The sequence below is a fragment of the Myotis yumanensis genome, unplaced genomic scaffold (assembly GCF_028538775.1).
Source record: "Myotis yumanensis isolate MYYU_CA2020_CCGP unplaced genomic scaffold, mMyoYum1.0.hap1 SCAF_19, whole genome shotgun sequence".
Classification (NCBI taxonomy): domain Eukaryota; kingdom Metazoa; phylum Chordata; class Mammalia; order Chiroptera; family Vespertilionidae; genus Myotis; species Myotis yumanensis.
This window is the reverse complement of record NW_027223770.1, coordinates 24,514,531-24,531,114: the sequence shown is the minus strand read 5'-3', so window position 1 is coordinate 24,531,114 and position 16,584 is coordinate 24,514,531. Positions and strand designations below refer to the sequence as shown.

The following is a 16,584-nucleotide window of genomic DNA, read 5'->3' as shown; positions in this document are numbered from 1 at the left end:
TACAATATACAGATGATGTATTACAGAATGATACCTGAACCCTATGTAATTTTATTAACCAATGTCACCCCAATAAATGCAATAAAAAAAAGACAGGATATCCTCAGACCAATGCAGAGTACCATGGCAGGAAGTCTACCATCAACTCCCTCCTGACAGCCACAGCGCTAGTCTCAACCCCACCCTGAACCCCAGGCCTGGACTCAACTTACCCATAGGCCCTGGGGGCCCAGGGGGCCCAGCCGGTCCCTGGGGCCAGTGGCTGCTGGTCTCAGTGAAGGTGTTAGACAGAAATGGGTCCCCTGCAGGAGGAAAGATGAGGAGTGTGGCAGGGCTGGGTGGGGTGGGGCTTGGGCAGAGAGGGGCAGGCCTGGAGGTCCCCTTTCTCCAGGGATGCCCACAGCTCCAAGCTGGCTATGACTGCCCTGTGGGACATGGGGGAGAGTGAGGGTGGGGGAGAGTGTTGGCCACACAGGCCCAGAAGGCAGAGAGACCTGGGTTCTAACCCTGCCACAGTCTAGCTGTGACATCCAGTAAGACTCTCCACCTTGCTGGGCCTGTACTGTCACATGTCCAGTGGGAATAATAAGAAAAGCTACCCTTTATTGGACCACCTACGTTGAGCCAGGCTTCTGTGCATGAGTGTCACAGAGCTCTGGGAGGTCAGCACTGTCCTTATTCCCATTTTACAGATGAGGAAACTGAGGCTTGGAGAGGGAGAGCGGATGGTGAGGCGGAATGAAGGGGAGAATGAATGGATGGGGCACCAATATGACCGCAGATGGGGTTGAACCTGGCACTCCAACCTCTGACCCTCTGGCATCACACATGTCGGTTAGGCTGGGGAGGCGGTGAAGGATGAACGTCGGGGCCTAGCTGGGTGGAGGGGGCCGGGGCTTCTCTGAGCACAGGGGCAGGGCTGTGGCCTTGGGAGCTCAGGGCTCACTTCCTGCTGCTGGGCCATGACCTTGCCTGTGCTCAGAGGGCTGGCTCCTGGCCAGCTCCAAGGCTTGGCGGCCGGGCCTGAGGCCAGGTGGCTCCAGCACAGGCTCAGAGGCCGCCTGGGTGTGAAGCCAGTCCCATGTCCTGGCTGTGTGGTCTCCCTTCTCTGGCCCTCAGTTTTCCTCATCAGCGAACAGAGGAGGACAACAGCGCCCGTCGAGGACTGGGTGACATGTGGCTGACCAAGAGCAAGCTCTGCAAGTGCCCGGTAGACAGCAGTAACATTGTGGTGATGCCTTATGCCAGCCTCACCCCCCCCAGACCTGCTGTGACCCAGAGGGACTCACCATGCTCAGAGATCCGGGAGTGGTGCGGTCCAACGGGGGCTGGGGGGCCGGGGGGCCCAGGAGGCCCTGGGGGGCCTGGAGGTCCCCTTTCTCCAGGGATGCCCACAGCTCCGTCCTGGCCAGGGCTCCCTGGGGGGCCCTGTGGACCTGCAACAGAACCAGGGGGATGGGAGGGTATGCAGGAGGCAGAGAGGCCCCGGGCGGCTGCCAGGGGCAGGACAAGGCAGCCTGGGGCAGCGGGGATGAGGGCTCTGGAGGCCACAGGCCTGGGCAATTCCTGGCTCTGACTTCCCTGGCCCTTTATTAGGAGAGAAAACACAGCCCTCCCTGGGGCGTTAGGACAATGGACACTTGGTGCTCAGTAAATACTGACTTGCGGAATGTTTCCAGAATTGTTCTCCTCTCCCTTGTTGCATGTGCTGTTCCCTCTTTCAGTCCTCCCTCTGCTATTCCTGGTGTACCCGCGAGTCATCCTTTAGGCCTCACCTGAGATGTCACTCCCACCGGGAAGCCCTCCCCACCCCCCACCTGATCCAGGCTGGGTCTGGGATCCCTTCCTTGGGGCTCGCTTACCTGCAATGTCCCCATCACAACCCTGGTCGCCTGGGTGGGCACTGCTGTTTCTCTTCCGCCCAGGTCTACCCTTCCCCATCGGGGGCGCTCCAGGAGGGCAGGACTGGTCTGACCTCCCCCCCCCCCCCCCCCCCCCCCCCCCCGCAGTGCCCCGGCTCAGAGCCTGCTGGGAGTAGCTTCCCAGAGAACACGGGCCACGTGAATACAAAAGAGGGTTTCGAGGAGCCCAGGCCTGAGTGGGGCACCCCTGGGACGGTGGCGAGTGAGACAAGCGAGTGGCAGGGGCCCTGGGCCCACCCCTGGCTATGTCAGGGTCGGGGAGGAAGATCCCAACCTGGGTCCACGGGAGTGGGGGGGGGAGGGGAAGGGGGCTGGCCAGGAAAGTTAGGGGGGCAGTGCCATGGACACTCACCTGGGGGCCTCTCATTCCTGTTGGGCCCCGGCTGCCAATGTCTCCCTTGGGGCCAATGGGCCCGGGAAGTCCCCGGGCACCAACTCGGTCTGGGGGAGAAATCTCATCAGCTCTGGCCTCTTCCTGCCCCGACCCCGGCCCCCCTAGCCAGCACCTACCATCTCGAGGGAGCAGCGGGGCCCTCGGGGTTTCTCTGGCTCCGGGCAGCCCTGGAGTTGGGGGGGGTCCTGGGTCACCCAGAGTCCCTGCCCTTAGCGCCACCAGAGAAGGTGGGGGCAGGGTCTGCTGGGCCTCCCAGGACCCCAGAGAGATCAGGGACCACCCAGGCCCACAAGGGGGAGGAGCTGGGAGCCGGCAGAGTAGAGACTGGCATCTCATTCCCCACGAGGGAGTGTGCTCCCCCACCGGCCCACTCACCTCGCAGGTCTCCATCTCCAGGGCTGCCCTGGGCAGCTGGGAAGCCCCAGAGAGGGGCGGGGTCCTCGGGGGCAGCCGGGGTTGGGGGCCCCTCCTGCTGGGTGACAGTCAGCACGGCCACCTGTGGAGAAAGAGGGAGAGGAAGAGAGATGGATGGGTGGGTACCAGGGCCTCACCAGGGACAGGCCAGCTGATGGGCCGCAGGCTGGGGCATGCAGGAGGCAGCCAATCAATGATTCTCATCATTGATGTTTCTCTCTCTCTCTCTCTCTCTCTCTCTCTATCTCTCTCGCTCTCTCTCCCTTCTTCTCTGAAATCAATTGAAAATATGTATCTAAAAAAATGGAGGAGGTGTTCACAGCTGTCCAGTATTCCACAGCAGCCTGCTCCCTCATAATGCAACCAACCCCTTCTGTTCTCTGGTTTTCAAATTTCCCAGTGAACAGCGAACACTTTGGTAAACATCGTCACCTCTAATCTCCTTAAGATAAACTCCCAGAGGAAGGAATAACGGAGGAGAGGGTGTGCAGGCAGTGTATGCCTCTACACGATCTGGGAGAAAGATGCTTACACGTGGACGGCCCCTCTCCAGGGGCACAGGCGTGGCTGCGAATGGTGTTTGGGCAGGTTTATCACGGTGCTGAGTTTTTTATGTTTCTGAAAACACGAGGGTCTTACTTTTTAATTGTTCAAACCTTTTTGAAAGAATGTTTGAGTGTGCAAGAGATGATCTGCTTTTGAAACTGGGCGATGGGGGATAAAGGATGAAGGTGATGGGGCAAGGAGGAGCCTCGCCATGAACCCTAGGGGTGTCTACAAATATCTGGCTGGGATGGGAATGGGGGTGCAAGTGGGGGGGACCTTCGTGGGACTCCTGGAAGAAGAGCAGGCTTCCCGGGCAGGGGCACAGCGGGAGAGGCCAAGAGAGCTGGCTGGGACAGACGGGAGGGTGGGGGTGGCTGGCAGGGAAGCTGCCTGCCCGTGGATGCTGTGAGCATGGGGTGCAGTGAGGGGGTGGGAGGCTGGGGATGAGGGGACAGCTGTTCACCCCACCTTGGCCTCCAGCACCTTCAGCCGCTCTGCCAGGTCTGACACCTTGCTGCAGTTGACACAACCTGGAGGCAGGATGGAGGGAGCGAACGGACACCTGAGGACCCCCACCCAGGAGGCAGCCCAGCCCAGGGGAGACGCTGCAGGAATGGCCTGTTTAGGGGGGACCATGCCCTGCAGGCTTCCCAGAGCAGGACCAGAGAGCCAACTCCTGCAGCCTTGGCATCCAAAACGACTCCTTTCCGGGAAACCGGGCAGGAAATCCTGTGGCTTCACCTGGGCGGGGCTGCCTGGGCTTGCTGGACACATTAGCGTCTGGAACGGGCTGGCCTCAGAGGTGCCACCCCTGACCCTCCCTCCAGAACCATGTCGGGAGCCTGCAGCCTCCTCGGCGATACCCCTTCGTTATTCATGACAGTTCTGGCTGGTTACTGAGCCTCCTGGTGGCCGGGCACTGTTGATCCTGTGCTTTAGGACAAGGGTCACCCCCGTTCACACCTGAGGACACTGAGCTCAGAGCAAGGGGGGACGAGTGTGTAACAGGCACAGAGTCTCAGCGCTGCCCCTTCCCGGCAGTGGGGCCTCCGGCAGGGCACGCCCTCTCTCTGACCCTCAGCTTCCTCCTCTCTAAGATGGGGACAGTGATGCCTTCCTGGGGGACAGGGACACGACTCTGAGGTTTAAACAGGTTGCCATGGAAAGCACCTGGCCCGGTGCCTCTCACAGTGCAGAGGCTCAGGGAAGCTTAGTTTAAATAAAAAGAGGAGCCAGCTGGCGGCGTGGCTCCGTGGTTGAGCGTCGCTAAGAACCAGGAGGTCACCGTTCGATTCCGGTCAGGGCACAGGCCTGGGTTGCGGGCTCCATCCCCAGTGTGGCGAGTGCAGGAGGCAGCTGATCCATGATTCTCTCTCATCATTAATGTTTCTATCTCTCACCCTCCCCCTTCCTCTCTGAAATCAATAAAAAGTACACATGGCTATGAAAAGAGGAAACTGGGGGTGTGGACCTGTGTCTGCAAGAGTTTGGGGTCATGGTCTCGGGGTGGCTGGGCCCAGGTCAGACTCTCCTGAGGGGCCCTTCCTCTCCCCCTCAAGGTGTTCTTTGCAGCCTGGGACAGGCAAGGGCAGGGCGCTCTCCTGACCCCGCACAGCTGGACCGAGATGGCTTTTCGGGCAGTCACCACACTGCCGGGGCCCCTGCCAGGCCTCCCCTAGCCCAGGGGCACCCCACGCAGCTGCCCCAGGACCCACCTGAGAAGGCTGTGGGCCGGAGCATCATCCGCCGCATGGCGTTGCCTGACCACCTGGGCTCCACGAAGCCAGAGGAGCCTGCAACTGAGGGACAGTGGGGATGAGAGCCCTGCTGGCCCGGCCATCCTTGTTTGGCCAGAGCCCCTGTCCCACCTGCCCCTCGAGCCCCAGCGGGGATCTCTACTCCCCTTAGTGCAGAGGTAGACAGAGGCCCAGAGAGGTGGGGCAGTTTACACCTGGGTCACACGGCATGAACAAGGCTGTCAGCCTGATGGGGCTGGGGAGAGAGGGCCTGGCAATGGGTAGGGGCCATGGGAGAGGCTGGGAGCTCCCCAATCACCCCAACGAGCTGCCTGTGTTAAAAGCTTAGCGGTAACAGATGCAAGGTTGGGTCCCAGTCCTGTCACTTGCTGACCTTGTGTGACTTGTTCTCTCTGAGACTATTTTCCCATCTGTAAAAAGGGGCCATAAGGCCACTCTATCTCCCAGGCTGGCACGAGGGCCGAGGCCAGCGATGTGGGCACAGGGCCCACACATCAATAAATGGCAGCGGTGACATTGCTGTCCACCCTCTCCCTGCCCCACTTGGTAAGAAGACACTGAAGGGAATCCAGACCCGGTTTTAAATGAAAAACAGAGGGAGGCCGGCTGCCTGGGAGGGCATAGGAGGCCCGTTCCCAGAGCCCACCCCTGTCACCACCCCACCAGGAGCAGGCTGCCTGGCTGGTCTGGTTTTGGGGGGCCTGGTTTTCTCCACAGCTGCAGGGATGGGCTGGCCAAACTGGGTTGGGCAGGCGGGGGTGCAGCTGGAGGGGCTCTGGAGCCAGCAGGGCAACTGCTCCCCTCTGCCCCCCCGGGCCTGCCTTTTAAGGCCGCGGAGTGTTGACTGGGGGGAGACAAGATCCAAATAAGGAGCAGCCCTGGCAGCTCAGAACCAGGCTGTGGGCTGGTGCAGGGAGTGAGAGGCGCCAGGAACTCAAACCAGACAGGTCCCTCCGGCCAGACCCCAGCAGGGAGGCTGCCAGACCCCGCTGGGTCCCACCACGGCCTGAGCCGAGGCTGGGCCTGCGTCACCAGCACCCCCTCCCCAGGGACCTGTGACTTGCCCCGGAGCAGGGGGTAAAGCTCACCCAGGATGGAGGAAGGAGGGTTGGCGGCCTAGGACGGGGGCAGGGAGTGGAGGCTCTGTGGGCAGGAGGGGGTGCCATGGCCAGCACTCAGTGTTTTACGTAGCCCAGCTCAATCCTACAAGGTAGGTAATAATCATAGTAGTCACAGCTCACAGGGACTCAGCATTCACGCTGGGCCTGGCCCGTTCTGAGCACTTCACGTGGACAGTCTGAGCTCGTTGTCCTCAACGCCCTGTGAGTGGGTGCTTAGCTCACCTCCACTTTACAGATGGGGAAACTGCAGCCAGGGGAGCCTGCCCTGTCGCCCCTGGTGACGCAGCTCTATGGCCCCAAGGTCATGTCACAGACCGCGGGGGGCAGTCACCATCAGGGGAAACGGCTGGGGAGCCCGCCCAAGCCTGGCTGTCAGAGGAAGGGAGGGCCCGAGATGGGCCAGCGATGTCCCATGTGTCCTTACTCCCACTCCCAGGCCCAGCAGAGAGGGCAGTTTTCCGGAATTTCCAGGCCTGGGCTTCCCTTTCCTCAGCTCTCTCCCTGTGGGTGGGGAGAGGCCGACCCTTCCCAGCCCAGCAGATAACATGCAGTGCCCACCGGGGCCCCTGCACCCTCTACAGGGTTTTCACTGTTTCGTTTCACCCTCACAACATCCCTGGAAGGCAGACTCTCTTATCCTGACCGTGTCACAGGTGAGACCCTGAGGCTCGGGGCAGGAGCGCCCGGGCTGCTACAAGAGCAGCCTGGTACCCATTAGCGAAGGTGCCCTTCAGCCTGGTACCCGTTAGCAGAGGCGCCCTGCAGCCTGGTACCCGTTAGCGAAGGCACCCTGCCCTCGGAGCAGGCGAGACGGTGCTGCTTGAACGGCAGCCTCCCGCCCCCTGCACGGGCCCTTGCACAACCGCTTGCACAATGCTTGGGGAGTCCCCGGCCCAAGGCCACACAGCTGGTGTGTGGTGGCGCTGGCCTGGCCCAGGAAGCCCAGGATAACCCCGTCCCCAGGCTGGGGCCTGAAGGCCCTGCAGAGGGAGCTGGCAGCCGTCAGGGCTGGCCCGGCCCATCCTGTCGTGTACCCGTCTCACGGGTGCCAGAGCTCCCAGCCCTTAGCCTGGTACCTGGATGCACAGCCTCCAGCTGCTGGACACAAGGGTGTGGGTGCTGCCCCCACCTTGGCTCTGCCCTCCATGATGGTCCCACAGGCCTGAGAAGATCTGCCCTTGAGAGGGGAGCCAGGGACGGGATGGCCTTCGTCTGGGTAGGCCCTGCCTTGGCTCAGGCCCTCTAGGCCCCGGTGGCCCCCACACCCTGGGGATTTGCCCCTCCCCACCTCCAGGTCCCCCGGCCTCCTGGGCAGCAGCCCCTCCCGGCTGGCTCTCCTCCTGGTCCCCGGGTCCCGCCTCCCCCTCTTCCTCCCCGCAGGGAGCGGAGGGTGCTGCTCCTGGCTCCCCACACGCTTCCCTTCCTGGCCTCCCACAGGGGCCTTGTGGCTGCCTCTCCCTCTCCATACAGGACCCCCAGGGGCCTCTGCTGCCCCCTCTGTGAACCGGGGCTGCCGTGAGGTCCCAGGGAGGTGACGCCTGTCAGTCTTTCAGGAAGCACCTCTGGATGGTGACTTCCGTTAGCATCACGGTCCCTTGATGCGGAGGCCGTGTCTCACACGCCGGTGCTTCTGGCATCAGAACGTGTCCCGCAGCTGATGTTCACATTCACACGCCGCCCTGGGGCCTGAACGCCTTTCCACCAGGTGCTCACGGGCCTGGTTCTCAGACTGGTTCCAGGCCTTCTTGGAAACACAGCCCTTGGTGCCCGAAACCTTCCTCTCATCAGGTTCAGCCAGGCGGCAGGGGTGGGAGTGGCCTGGACCACTTAGCAGCGGGGCAGGTGCCCATGTGGCCAGGCTGCCTCCTCTGTGCCCCTGGGGGTGCTCTGCCCCAGCCACCCTCACGGCATGCAGAGAAGTGGGGTGGGGCGAGCCTGGCACACACTCCACACGGGAGGCACCCATCTGAGCCCTCCCATCCCCGAGGCCCTCTGGGGAGCCAGGCCGACCGGGGTCCCATCCTGACTCCCCCTCAGGAGCCGTGGGCCCTCCTGAGCCTGTTTCCTCCAGCAGGAAGGGTCTGACCGTCCCAACCCACTGACCTCAGTGGCCCTTTGCTTCCATGACCTGTTCCCACAGCCCGTGGGCAGGTCTGGGTGCTCCCATGTTTGGAAGAAAGGCTCGAGGTGGTGTGACTGCAGACACGAGCTACGCGGCATGTATTACGTTTCTCCAGGGGCCCTGAGAGCCTCCCCCGAGGCAGGCAGTCAACACCCGTGGGACAGCGGGCACCAACTATATCCGAGCCAGGCCTCGCTGGCAGCTCTGTGCGGGGGACCACAGCGGGCACGGCACCGGACACTGCGGTGTCTACGACTGAGCAACAGTGTACTGCTCCCTCCCAAGCACCTCGGGGAAGCATGAGGCCCGAACCCGGGGGCAGTCCTACCTTCCTCGCAGCTGGCCCCCGAGTGCCCGGGGCAGCACCTCCACTCCCAGGCGGTCACTGTCTTGTACATCACCTTGTATGTGGGTCTCACCACGGTTCTGTAGCTGAAAGAATACCGATAGGGCCCTCTGCTGTTTCTCCCACTGTCTGGTCCCCAGGGTCTTCTGTCCCTCCCAGGCCCCGTTGGAGCCTCTCTCCTGCATTCTAGGATTCAACCCTTCTATTCCTTCCCAACCGTCCAGCCTTGGGGATCTAGATACCAACTGGACAGGCAGCCCCTGCACGTGGAGCCGCCTGTCCCTAGCAGTGAATGCTCCCTGAGTGAAGGTGTGTGGGTGAATGGTGGAACCCCTCCTCCAGGAAGCCCTGCAGGGTGCCCCACGAACACAAAGGGAGGTACTGAGAATGGGCATAGGGCTCCCTTTGCTTCACCCACCCTGGGGCCCCAGCCTTCCCCTGCACACCCACTGCACTCCCACCACCAGGCCTCTGGCCATGCTGTGCCTCCACCTGGGATGCCATCCGCTCGGTCTCACTCACCTGTTGCCCGGGCAGCTCATGGGCCAGGGGCAGTTCTGCAGCATTCGCTGAAGGTACGTGCCGTTCTGCACGTGGCATGAGATGGTGCGGGTCACCACGTACGAGCACCAGTTCCTGAAACAGACCCACAGGGAGGACGCTCGGTGCCACGTGCAGCCAGGCCCCTGCCCGGGACCCCCGGAGGGTGAGTGAGGAGCATTGTGTTCTCTCCAGGACCCCCGAGTTCCAGCGCCCTCTGGGCCTCGTGGGAGTCTGTGCTGCTGTGGCTGAGGAGTGGATCCCACAGCCCTAGAGGGGTGGCCGTGCTGGGGTCTCTCGGGGAATGAACTTCAGGGGACAAGATGGGAGCAGGCGTCTTTGAAGGGCCTCTCCCTTCTCGGCATCTATTCTCTCCAATCCTGACCCGACCAGGCCCCCAGTACCTCCTGCCTCCTGCCTCCCACCTGGATGACAGCAGCGGCCCCTCCATCCTGCCCTTCAGCCTCCCCGCCACCCACCTCCTCCAGAGGGAGTATCATAAAATGGAAACCTGGGCTGACCTACCCCACCCTCAGCCCTAGGCCTTAGATCCCTCACCTCCAGGCCTTTGCTCATGCTGGGCCCACTGCCCCGAGCTCCCTTCCCTCACCTCCCACCCTCACAGCTGCTGTGCTGTCACCTCCCCCTGTCCTTTCCCACCTCCACCTCCATCTGAGCGGAACGGATGGTTCCCTGCCCCGCAGCCCTTGGTAGCTTGTCACGCTGAGTTAAGCTGGTGATTCACCTCTGCCTGCTCCTCCCTGGCATCGGAGAGGAGAGGCCCCGTCTCCCTTATCCTTGTGCCCCCGCTGTGTGCCAGGCGGGAGGTACACCGTCCCAGGCATGGAGAACTGACTTCTCCAGAGGCTAACTCATCATCCTAGTGCACTGCATATATTGAGCACCTTCTGCATGCTAAGGGTATTGACATCCTTTTCCCACAGTGATCCAGGAAGGCACCCCCCACCCATTATACAGAGGGTACCCTTGAGGCTCGGGGAGCGGGGAACAACTGTCCATGTCCCAGAGCTGGTGCAGGGTGGAGCGGATTTGAAGCCAGGAATCTGGACGGCCCAGCTTGGCCCTAACTCCATCTCTAAGGCCTCAGTTCCTATCTCCTCTCCGGTCCACGGCTCTGTGAAGGCCCAGCCTGGGAACCTGCTGACCCCGGGCTTCGGGTCACAAAGGAAAGTCTGGTGGGGTGTGTGTGTGTGGGTGGGGGGGCTCAGGCTGAGAAGGGTCACTGAAACGGTCCCTCCCTTCCTGGCCCCGGCAAAAAACGCAGGGTCCCTGACCCCGTGCAGGCCTGGGGCCACTGAGCGCCGGGAATGTCCAGCCCCGGCAGAGGTGCCCGCCCCACTGAAATCCACCCCCGAACCGCTGCCCTGCCCCCACCCAGGCCCACCTGGAGGAGAGAGGCCTCGGCCAGGGCCAGGCTACTACCCTGGGGAAGTCCCTTCACCATCTGTGTCACCTGGAATCAGTCCAGGAGGAGGGAACAGCTTAGCCGAAGGCATGGAGGTGGGAGAGCAGGGAGAAGGGGCGGCGGGAGCCCAGCAGAGGCATGGCCAGCCACTCCCCGGGAGGGGGGCCAGGCGCTGGCCGCAGTGCACACCTGGGAGCAGCCTGGACAGGACCATGAGACACGGCTGCTGTGGGAGAGCCCGAGGCCTCGTGTACAGACCACTAGGCCTGTGCAGACCGCAGAGAAAGACTGCACTTCTATGTACTAAGAGAAGGAAAGCAAACACTGTTTACCCATGGACGCACGGGAATGGCTTTGTGCGCATCAAGTCAGGCCAAGTCACACGCCCCCATCAAACGGCCACCTCTGGGGGCACAGAGGGGCTTTCCCTGGGTCCCCGCTCCTGTGCTCACAGCAGCCACACCCCCGAGTATAAGCCCCGCTTTACAAGTGGGAAGACTGAGGCTCCGGGGTCTGGGATGTGCCCTAGGCACCTGTGATGAGTGACACATCATGGCTGGAACTCAGGTCTGTCTGACTCCAGAGCTGGTGGTCTTAGCCTTATGCTGGAAATGTTTTTCCCAACGAGCAATGGGGGTTTTATAAGTTTAAGGAGGTACCTTTCCAAAAGGCCCCCCACCCTTAGAGCCTTTGGGTCCATAGAACGGTGGCTTTAAACCTGTTGGGGTTGTGTTTGGGGGGGAACATAAGCCCCTTTGGGAAAGTGATGTGAGGTGTGGCTCCTCCCCAGAAAAATGCACGAAAAGTGGGGTACACGTTCAAGGGGGCTTAGGGGCTCCCTGCAGCCGGTGAAGGCTGGCCCGGGGGCCTTATGAACGAAGGAAGAAGGGAGAGAGGGAGCACCCTGAGCAGAAGACAGAGGCTCCAGACACAGGAGGGGGCCCCAGGCACAGAATGAGGACCACATGCCAGTGGACAGACACGTGTGCATCATACATACAGGCAAACACAGATGCACACATCAGTATGCACACGCAGTGAGCACAAGACACATACGGACGCACATGCGCACAGACGCACTCACATATGCCGATGTGCATACAACTCCCATGTACATACACACAGACTCACATAGGACACACATATGCACACACTCGAGCACACACTCAGACCAAAGCAAATCCTACAAAAAGGACTATCCTCTTTGCATGAGGGCCCACACCTGCAGAGACGGGGCTGTGCGCCCTCACACGTGGCCCTGGACCGCACCGGGGCAGATGGCCTGTGACTGCCCACCGCTGCCCGAGCTGCCCTCTGTGGGGAGCTACAGGAAACAATTTTTCCTTCTCCTTCCTTCATTAGGATCTCCCCCTGTGGGTTGCTGCATGCCCCCCTGGGTTATTTCCCACGGGCTGGAGTTTGCTTGAATTCTCTGCTTAGGAGACATGGAGCTGGTGGCCGCTAGCGAGACAGTTTAGAGAGAAGGGGACACTCGGGCCAGATGGGGTGCAAGGTCAGTCCTTCATCCCCTCTCTCTGGGGTGTCACCAATAACCATGCCTCACCCTGCCCCGGCCTTGAAGACCCAGCCCCACTGTCCCCGGGATGAGCCCGAGCTCCCCTCCAGGGTCCCAGCCTGGCCCCGCTGCCCTCCGGCCCCTCCGTCCACGTTCCAGGCAGCAGAAGCTCTTTGTAAAGCACAGACCTGAGTCCCCACCCACCGTGGCTCCCACAGCCCCGCGAGCCCTGCCTGCTCCGCCCCACACGCTGCTCCCCCCCATACGCTGCTCCCCTCTCCCAACTCCCGCGGCCCCTCTTTGACCTTCCTGCCCCCCTCCCCTCTGCTGCACCTCAGATCTGTGTACACTCCTGCTCTCCGGCAAACCCCTATTTATCATTGGGGTCTCAGTCCTGAGGACCCCAGCAGAGTCGGGCACCTCCAGGGGTCGCAGCAGCCCTGAGCGTTTGGGGGAAGGACGTGCAGCTGGGATGGGGTTCAGGTGAGGGTGCGCAGAGAGGTTTGCTGAACGACTGAGCGTTGTGGCCCTGGGTCCCCAGAGATGTCTGCCGCCCCTGGAACCCCTGCCTCCGTCCTGATGCCCCTTGGGCTTCCTTTCCTGGGGTGTGGTGGGTGATAAGCTGTCTGAGAACCTCCCGAGGCTGGGCCACCACCTGTGGGACGGGCAAGGGTGAAGGGGCGGGAGGAGGCAGCCCTTCTCTCCTGGGCCTGCCAACCAGAGGCCACTGGGGGAGAGAAAACAGGACAGACCAGCTCAGCCTGGAACCAGCTGTCCCCACTACCCCCCCCCCCCCCCCCAGCCCTCCACCCCTTGCCATGAGGGGCCCAGGGGACTTTGTCTCGGCAGGGCCCAGGGCTATGATCCGGAACAGAGATAGGGGCTAATTGCAGGAGGCAGCCAAGCGGGCTGGGGGCCAAGGGCGGTTATGAAAAGGAGAGGAAAGAAAGGAGACGTACAGGGTGGGGGTGGGGTGACTGGAGCCAGAACCCCCTGCTGGAGGTGACGTTCCAGTCCTAGCTCTGCTGATGCCTAACTCGGTGACCTTAGACAAGGCCCCGAACCTCACCTTGCCCATCTGCAAATGGGGACAGCAGGTCCTCCTCCAGCCGCGCTGGCTCACCGTGCCAACAGCCCTTGGTGGTTCTTGTTCCTGGACTATGACACTGGCCCCCCAGCCCACAGGTGTGGCCCAGGGCCTTCCCTGGGCGTGGGGACACCAGCCCCGTACCTTCACCACGAAGTCCTCCCCATGACTACAGGGTAGGGATGGTCAGGCTCTGCATGTTACAGAGGGGGAAACTGAGCCTCCGAGAGAAAGCACCCATCCGGGTCACCCACGTGGGGGTGGAGCTGGGATCTGAGCTCTCTGGAGAAGGGCTGGGAAGAGAATTCCCCGCTCTCCTGGGTCCTAGGATGTGCCCACAGGAAGCCAGTACTGCAGGCAGAAGAGGCCTGGCCAGGACACGGGGGATGGCTTTAAGTCTAGGCGAGGGTTCAGGCTGGAAGAGACCCCAGAAGGGCAGGAAGCAGGCCCAGCAGGGATTGGGGGACGGACAGGGGTAAAGGGTGAGCCAAGCCAGCTCTGCACAGCCCCAGGGCACCCTGGTTCTGGGGGGTGGAGGGGTGTCTCAAAGTCTCACAGCATTCCTGGGGCTGGGGGCGGCCTCTTGGATGCCTTCCCGGGCCTCCCCCTCCCCAGGCACAAAGCCTCTTTTCTGCCTCTTGTCCCTCGGCTGCCAAGGGGTGCCTGGGGCGCCGGGCTGGGGGTGGAGGGAGGGCTGATGGGGCGAGACATCCCCATGCTGTCTCCTACGATGCTGGGCTGGGGCCACAAGGGGAAGTCCTGGCAGGGAGGCCTGCGGATTCCTCCAGCCAGGGGTCCCTTCCCCCACCTAGGGCTGGTGATCACAGGAACCACTATGTCAGGGCCCTGGCGGGTCCTTTGTCCATCCTGACAGCAGGCCTGGGAGCAGGGGACGAGGGGAGCAGAAGGGGAACGGGGACCTGCCTGAGGTCACACAGGGAGTGGGGGGGAGAGCCAGGGCCGGGACCTCTCGCGCCTCACCATGACCCACCGACCTTTCCCACACCTGCCAGCTGACGACCTCTGCTGGGTCAAAGGGACCTGGGATGTGGGAACTGAGGGCCTGGACTGAGGTGCCTCTCCTCCTCTTGAGGCCTCAGTCTGTGTCATGGAGCCACAGCAGTGCCCCCGGGGTTCTGTGATGCTCAGGCCACGGTGAGCCTTCTGTGAGCTGATAGGGCGACAGTCCCCAGACACAACCAGATACCGACCCGCAGTCACATCCTGTTCCCATCCAAACCCTGGAGCGGGGCGGGGGGGAGGTGAGGAACCCAGGTTGGGAGGCCTTGTCCTGGACTTAAGTCCCCTGGACCATCATCCTGATCCTGACGACGGGAATTCCCAGGTCAGAGTCTCAGTCATCTTAGCACCTGGGACCCTGGGGGCTCACATCCCTGTGCTAGTCAGGTCATGTCCCCTCTCTGGGCCTCAGTTTCCTCTAAGAAACAGGGGCCACAAAATCGCTTGCCTCCTAAGGCAGTTGGGACGGTTCTGGAAGCGATGGGTGCAGGTGAAATAGCCAGCCCAGGCCTGCGGTGGTCAGCCCGCAGGAGGTGGTGGCTGTGACAGCTGCCACCTGCCCACCCCTACCTCAGACAACGGCTCTTCTAACCCTCAGCCACCTCTCCTCTCCAGCCCTGCCCAGGTCACCTGCTCTTGCTAGCCTAGCGGAGGCATGCTGGCCCCCCTGACCGACCACTCACTGGGCAAGGAGAATTTCTGAAAAGAATTTAAAAAGTGAGGCCTTGGGGGTGGGGGCTGGGCAGGCATTTGAATACGATGAAAGGGCCTGAAGAGGCCTGGCTACTCTGTATTGTTTGCTGGGCTGGCCCCTTAAGAGGGGACAGCAGCAGGGGTAGGGCTGCAGCCAGGACAGGGGCCAGGCAGGTTCAAACAGTGTCATCAGGGCCAGAAACACACAGGTTTGAATCCCAGCTCTCCTATTAATGGACCATGAGCCTAGTCTAGGCCCTAGAACAGTGATGGCGAACCTATGACACGCATGTCAGAGGTGACACGCGAACTCATTTTTTTGGTTGATTTGTCTTTGTTAAATGGCATTTAAATACATAAAATAAATATCAAAAATATAAGTCTTTGTTTTACTATGGTTGCAAATATCAAAAAATTTGTATATGTGACACGGCACCAGAATTAAGTTAGGGTTTTTCAAAATGCTGACACGCCGGGCTCAAAAGGTTTGCCATCACTGCCCTAGAAGATCATGTTAATTTTCCGGGACCTCAGTTTGCTCATCTGTTAAATGGGAACACATGCTCCCAAGCTTCATCTGGTCACTGTGTATGAAGGACCCTCTCACTGGAAGATGCCCCAAAAACACCAGCAGAGAGAACGCCCTCGGCTCCTGAGAGGGCGGCAGGAAGACAGTACTTCCTCCCTATCTCTGCCCAAAATGCCAGGTCCCTGGGGGCCAGCACTGACCCAGGGGCACTGAAACTCCACCCTAGTCTTCTTCCTCCCAGTGAATAAATAGCCAGGACTAAAAACAGACAGGAGCAAGGAAACGGGAGGCGAGTCCCCGAAGTGTCAGCTGGGGGATGTCCTGGGCTTTCCTATGTGCACGGCAGGGGGTGAAGGGGTGGAGGCTTGGGTTAGGGGCGTCCGGGGGAGGGGGGTTCTCCCCGTTGTTCCCCTTCCCCCTCCTCTGGGACTCCGGGGTGAAATGGGGGGGGGTGTTGGAGGAGGCTGCCAAGGCTGTCGGTTCCAGACACATGGAGTAGGGGACCCCCGCACTTTGGGGAGCCTTTGCCAGATAGTGGAGCGGCCCTGGACCCCCCCCCCCCCCCCTGACCCGGCTCTGGGCTGGCACTGCGGTTGGGGACCAGGTCCCTTTCCCAGTCCGGGCATGCACGAAGGTTGCAGGGGTGGGGGGACAGGAGTGCCTGGCGTCCCGGCCCCCAACCCCGGGCTGGCAGGGCACAGAGGTGGTGGTGGAGTGGGGGGGCAGCCTTTACCTGCGTCCTGAGAACTGCGCTCCCCCGACGCTCCACGCGGCGCTGCCTCCCGGGAGCAGGAGCCCGAGGCAGAGCAGCGCCCAGGCCCGTGGGCCGCCCATGCTGCGCCCGGCGCCCTCCGCGCGCGGCCCCTCGCCGCCGCCGCCCCCAGCCTGCCGTCCACGCCGCCCGCGCCGCCAGCCGCCCCGGACGCGCGGATCCCGGTCCCCAGCGCAGCGGCGGGAGGGCGGGAGGGCGGGAGGGAGGCGGGCGCGGGGCGGGGGGCGCGCGTCCCGGCCTCGTCCGGCCCCTCGGCTCAGCCCCCCGCCCCCTGCGCCGCCGCTGCCAACCCGGAAGGAACCCCGGGGGGCCGGGCGCCCCCGCCAGGAGGCCCGCCAGGTGCCTACCTGATCCTGGCGCTCGGCACCGCGTGGTCCTT

The 16,584-nt window shown here is 62.2% G+C and overlaps 1 protein-coding gene across 1 annotated transcript in view; it reads right to left on the bottom strand.

Annotated features, from left to right (window-relative positions):
• Positions 1–16,267, bottom strand: part of EMID1 (EMI domain containing 1) — a 27,300-nt gene extending 11,033 nt beyond the window's left edge. The window contains exons 1-10 of the mRNA XM_070400167.1: positions 16,167–16,267; positions 9,145–9,258; positions 8,605–8,708; positions 4,992–5,075; positions 3,745–3,806; positions 2,692–2,812; positions 2,433–2,483; positions 2,277–2,363; positions 1,290–1,439; positions 184–302 (exon numbers count right to left, since the gene is read on the bottom strand). Of these exons, the coding sequence (XP_070256268.1) occupies positions 184–302; positions 1,290–1,439; positions 2,277–2,363; positions 2,433–2,483; positions 2,692–2,812; positions 3,745–3,806; positions 4,992–5,075; positions 8,605–8,708; positions 9,145–9,258; positions 16,167–16,267 (993 nt within the window). The remainder of the gene's footprint in view (positions 1–183; positions 303–1,289; positions 1,440–2,276; positions 2,364–2,432; positions 2,484–2,691; positions 2,813–3,744; positions 3,807–4,991; positions 5,076–8,604; positions 8,709–9,144; positions 9,259–16,166) is intronic.
• Between the last annotated feature and the right edge of the window lie 317 nt (positions 16,268–16,584).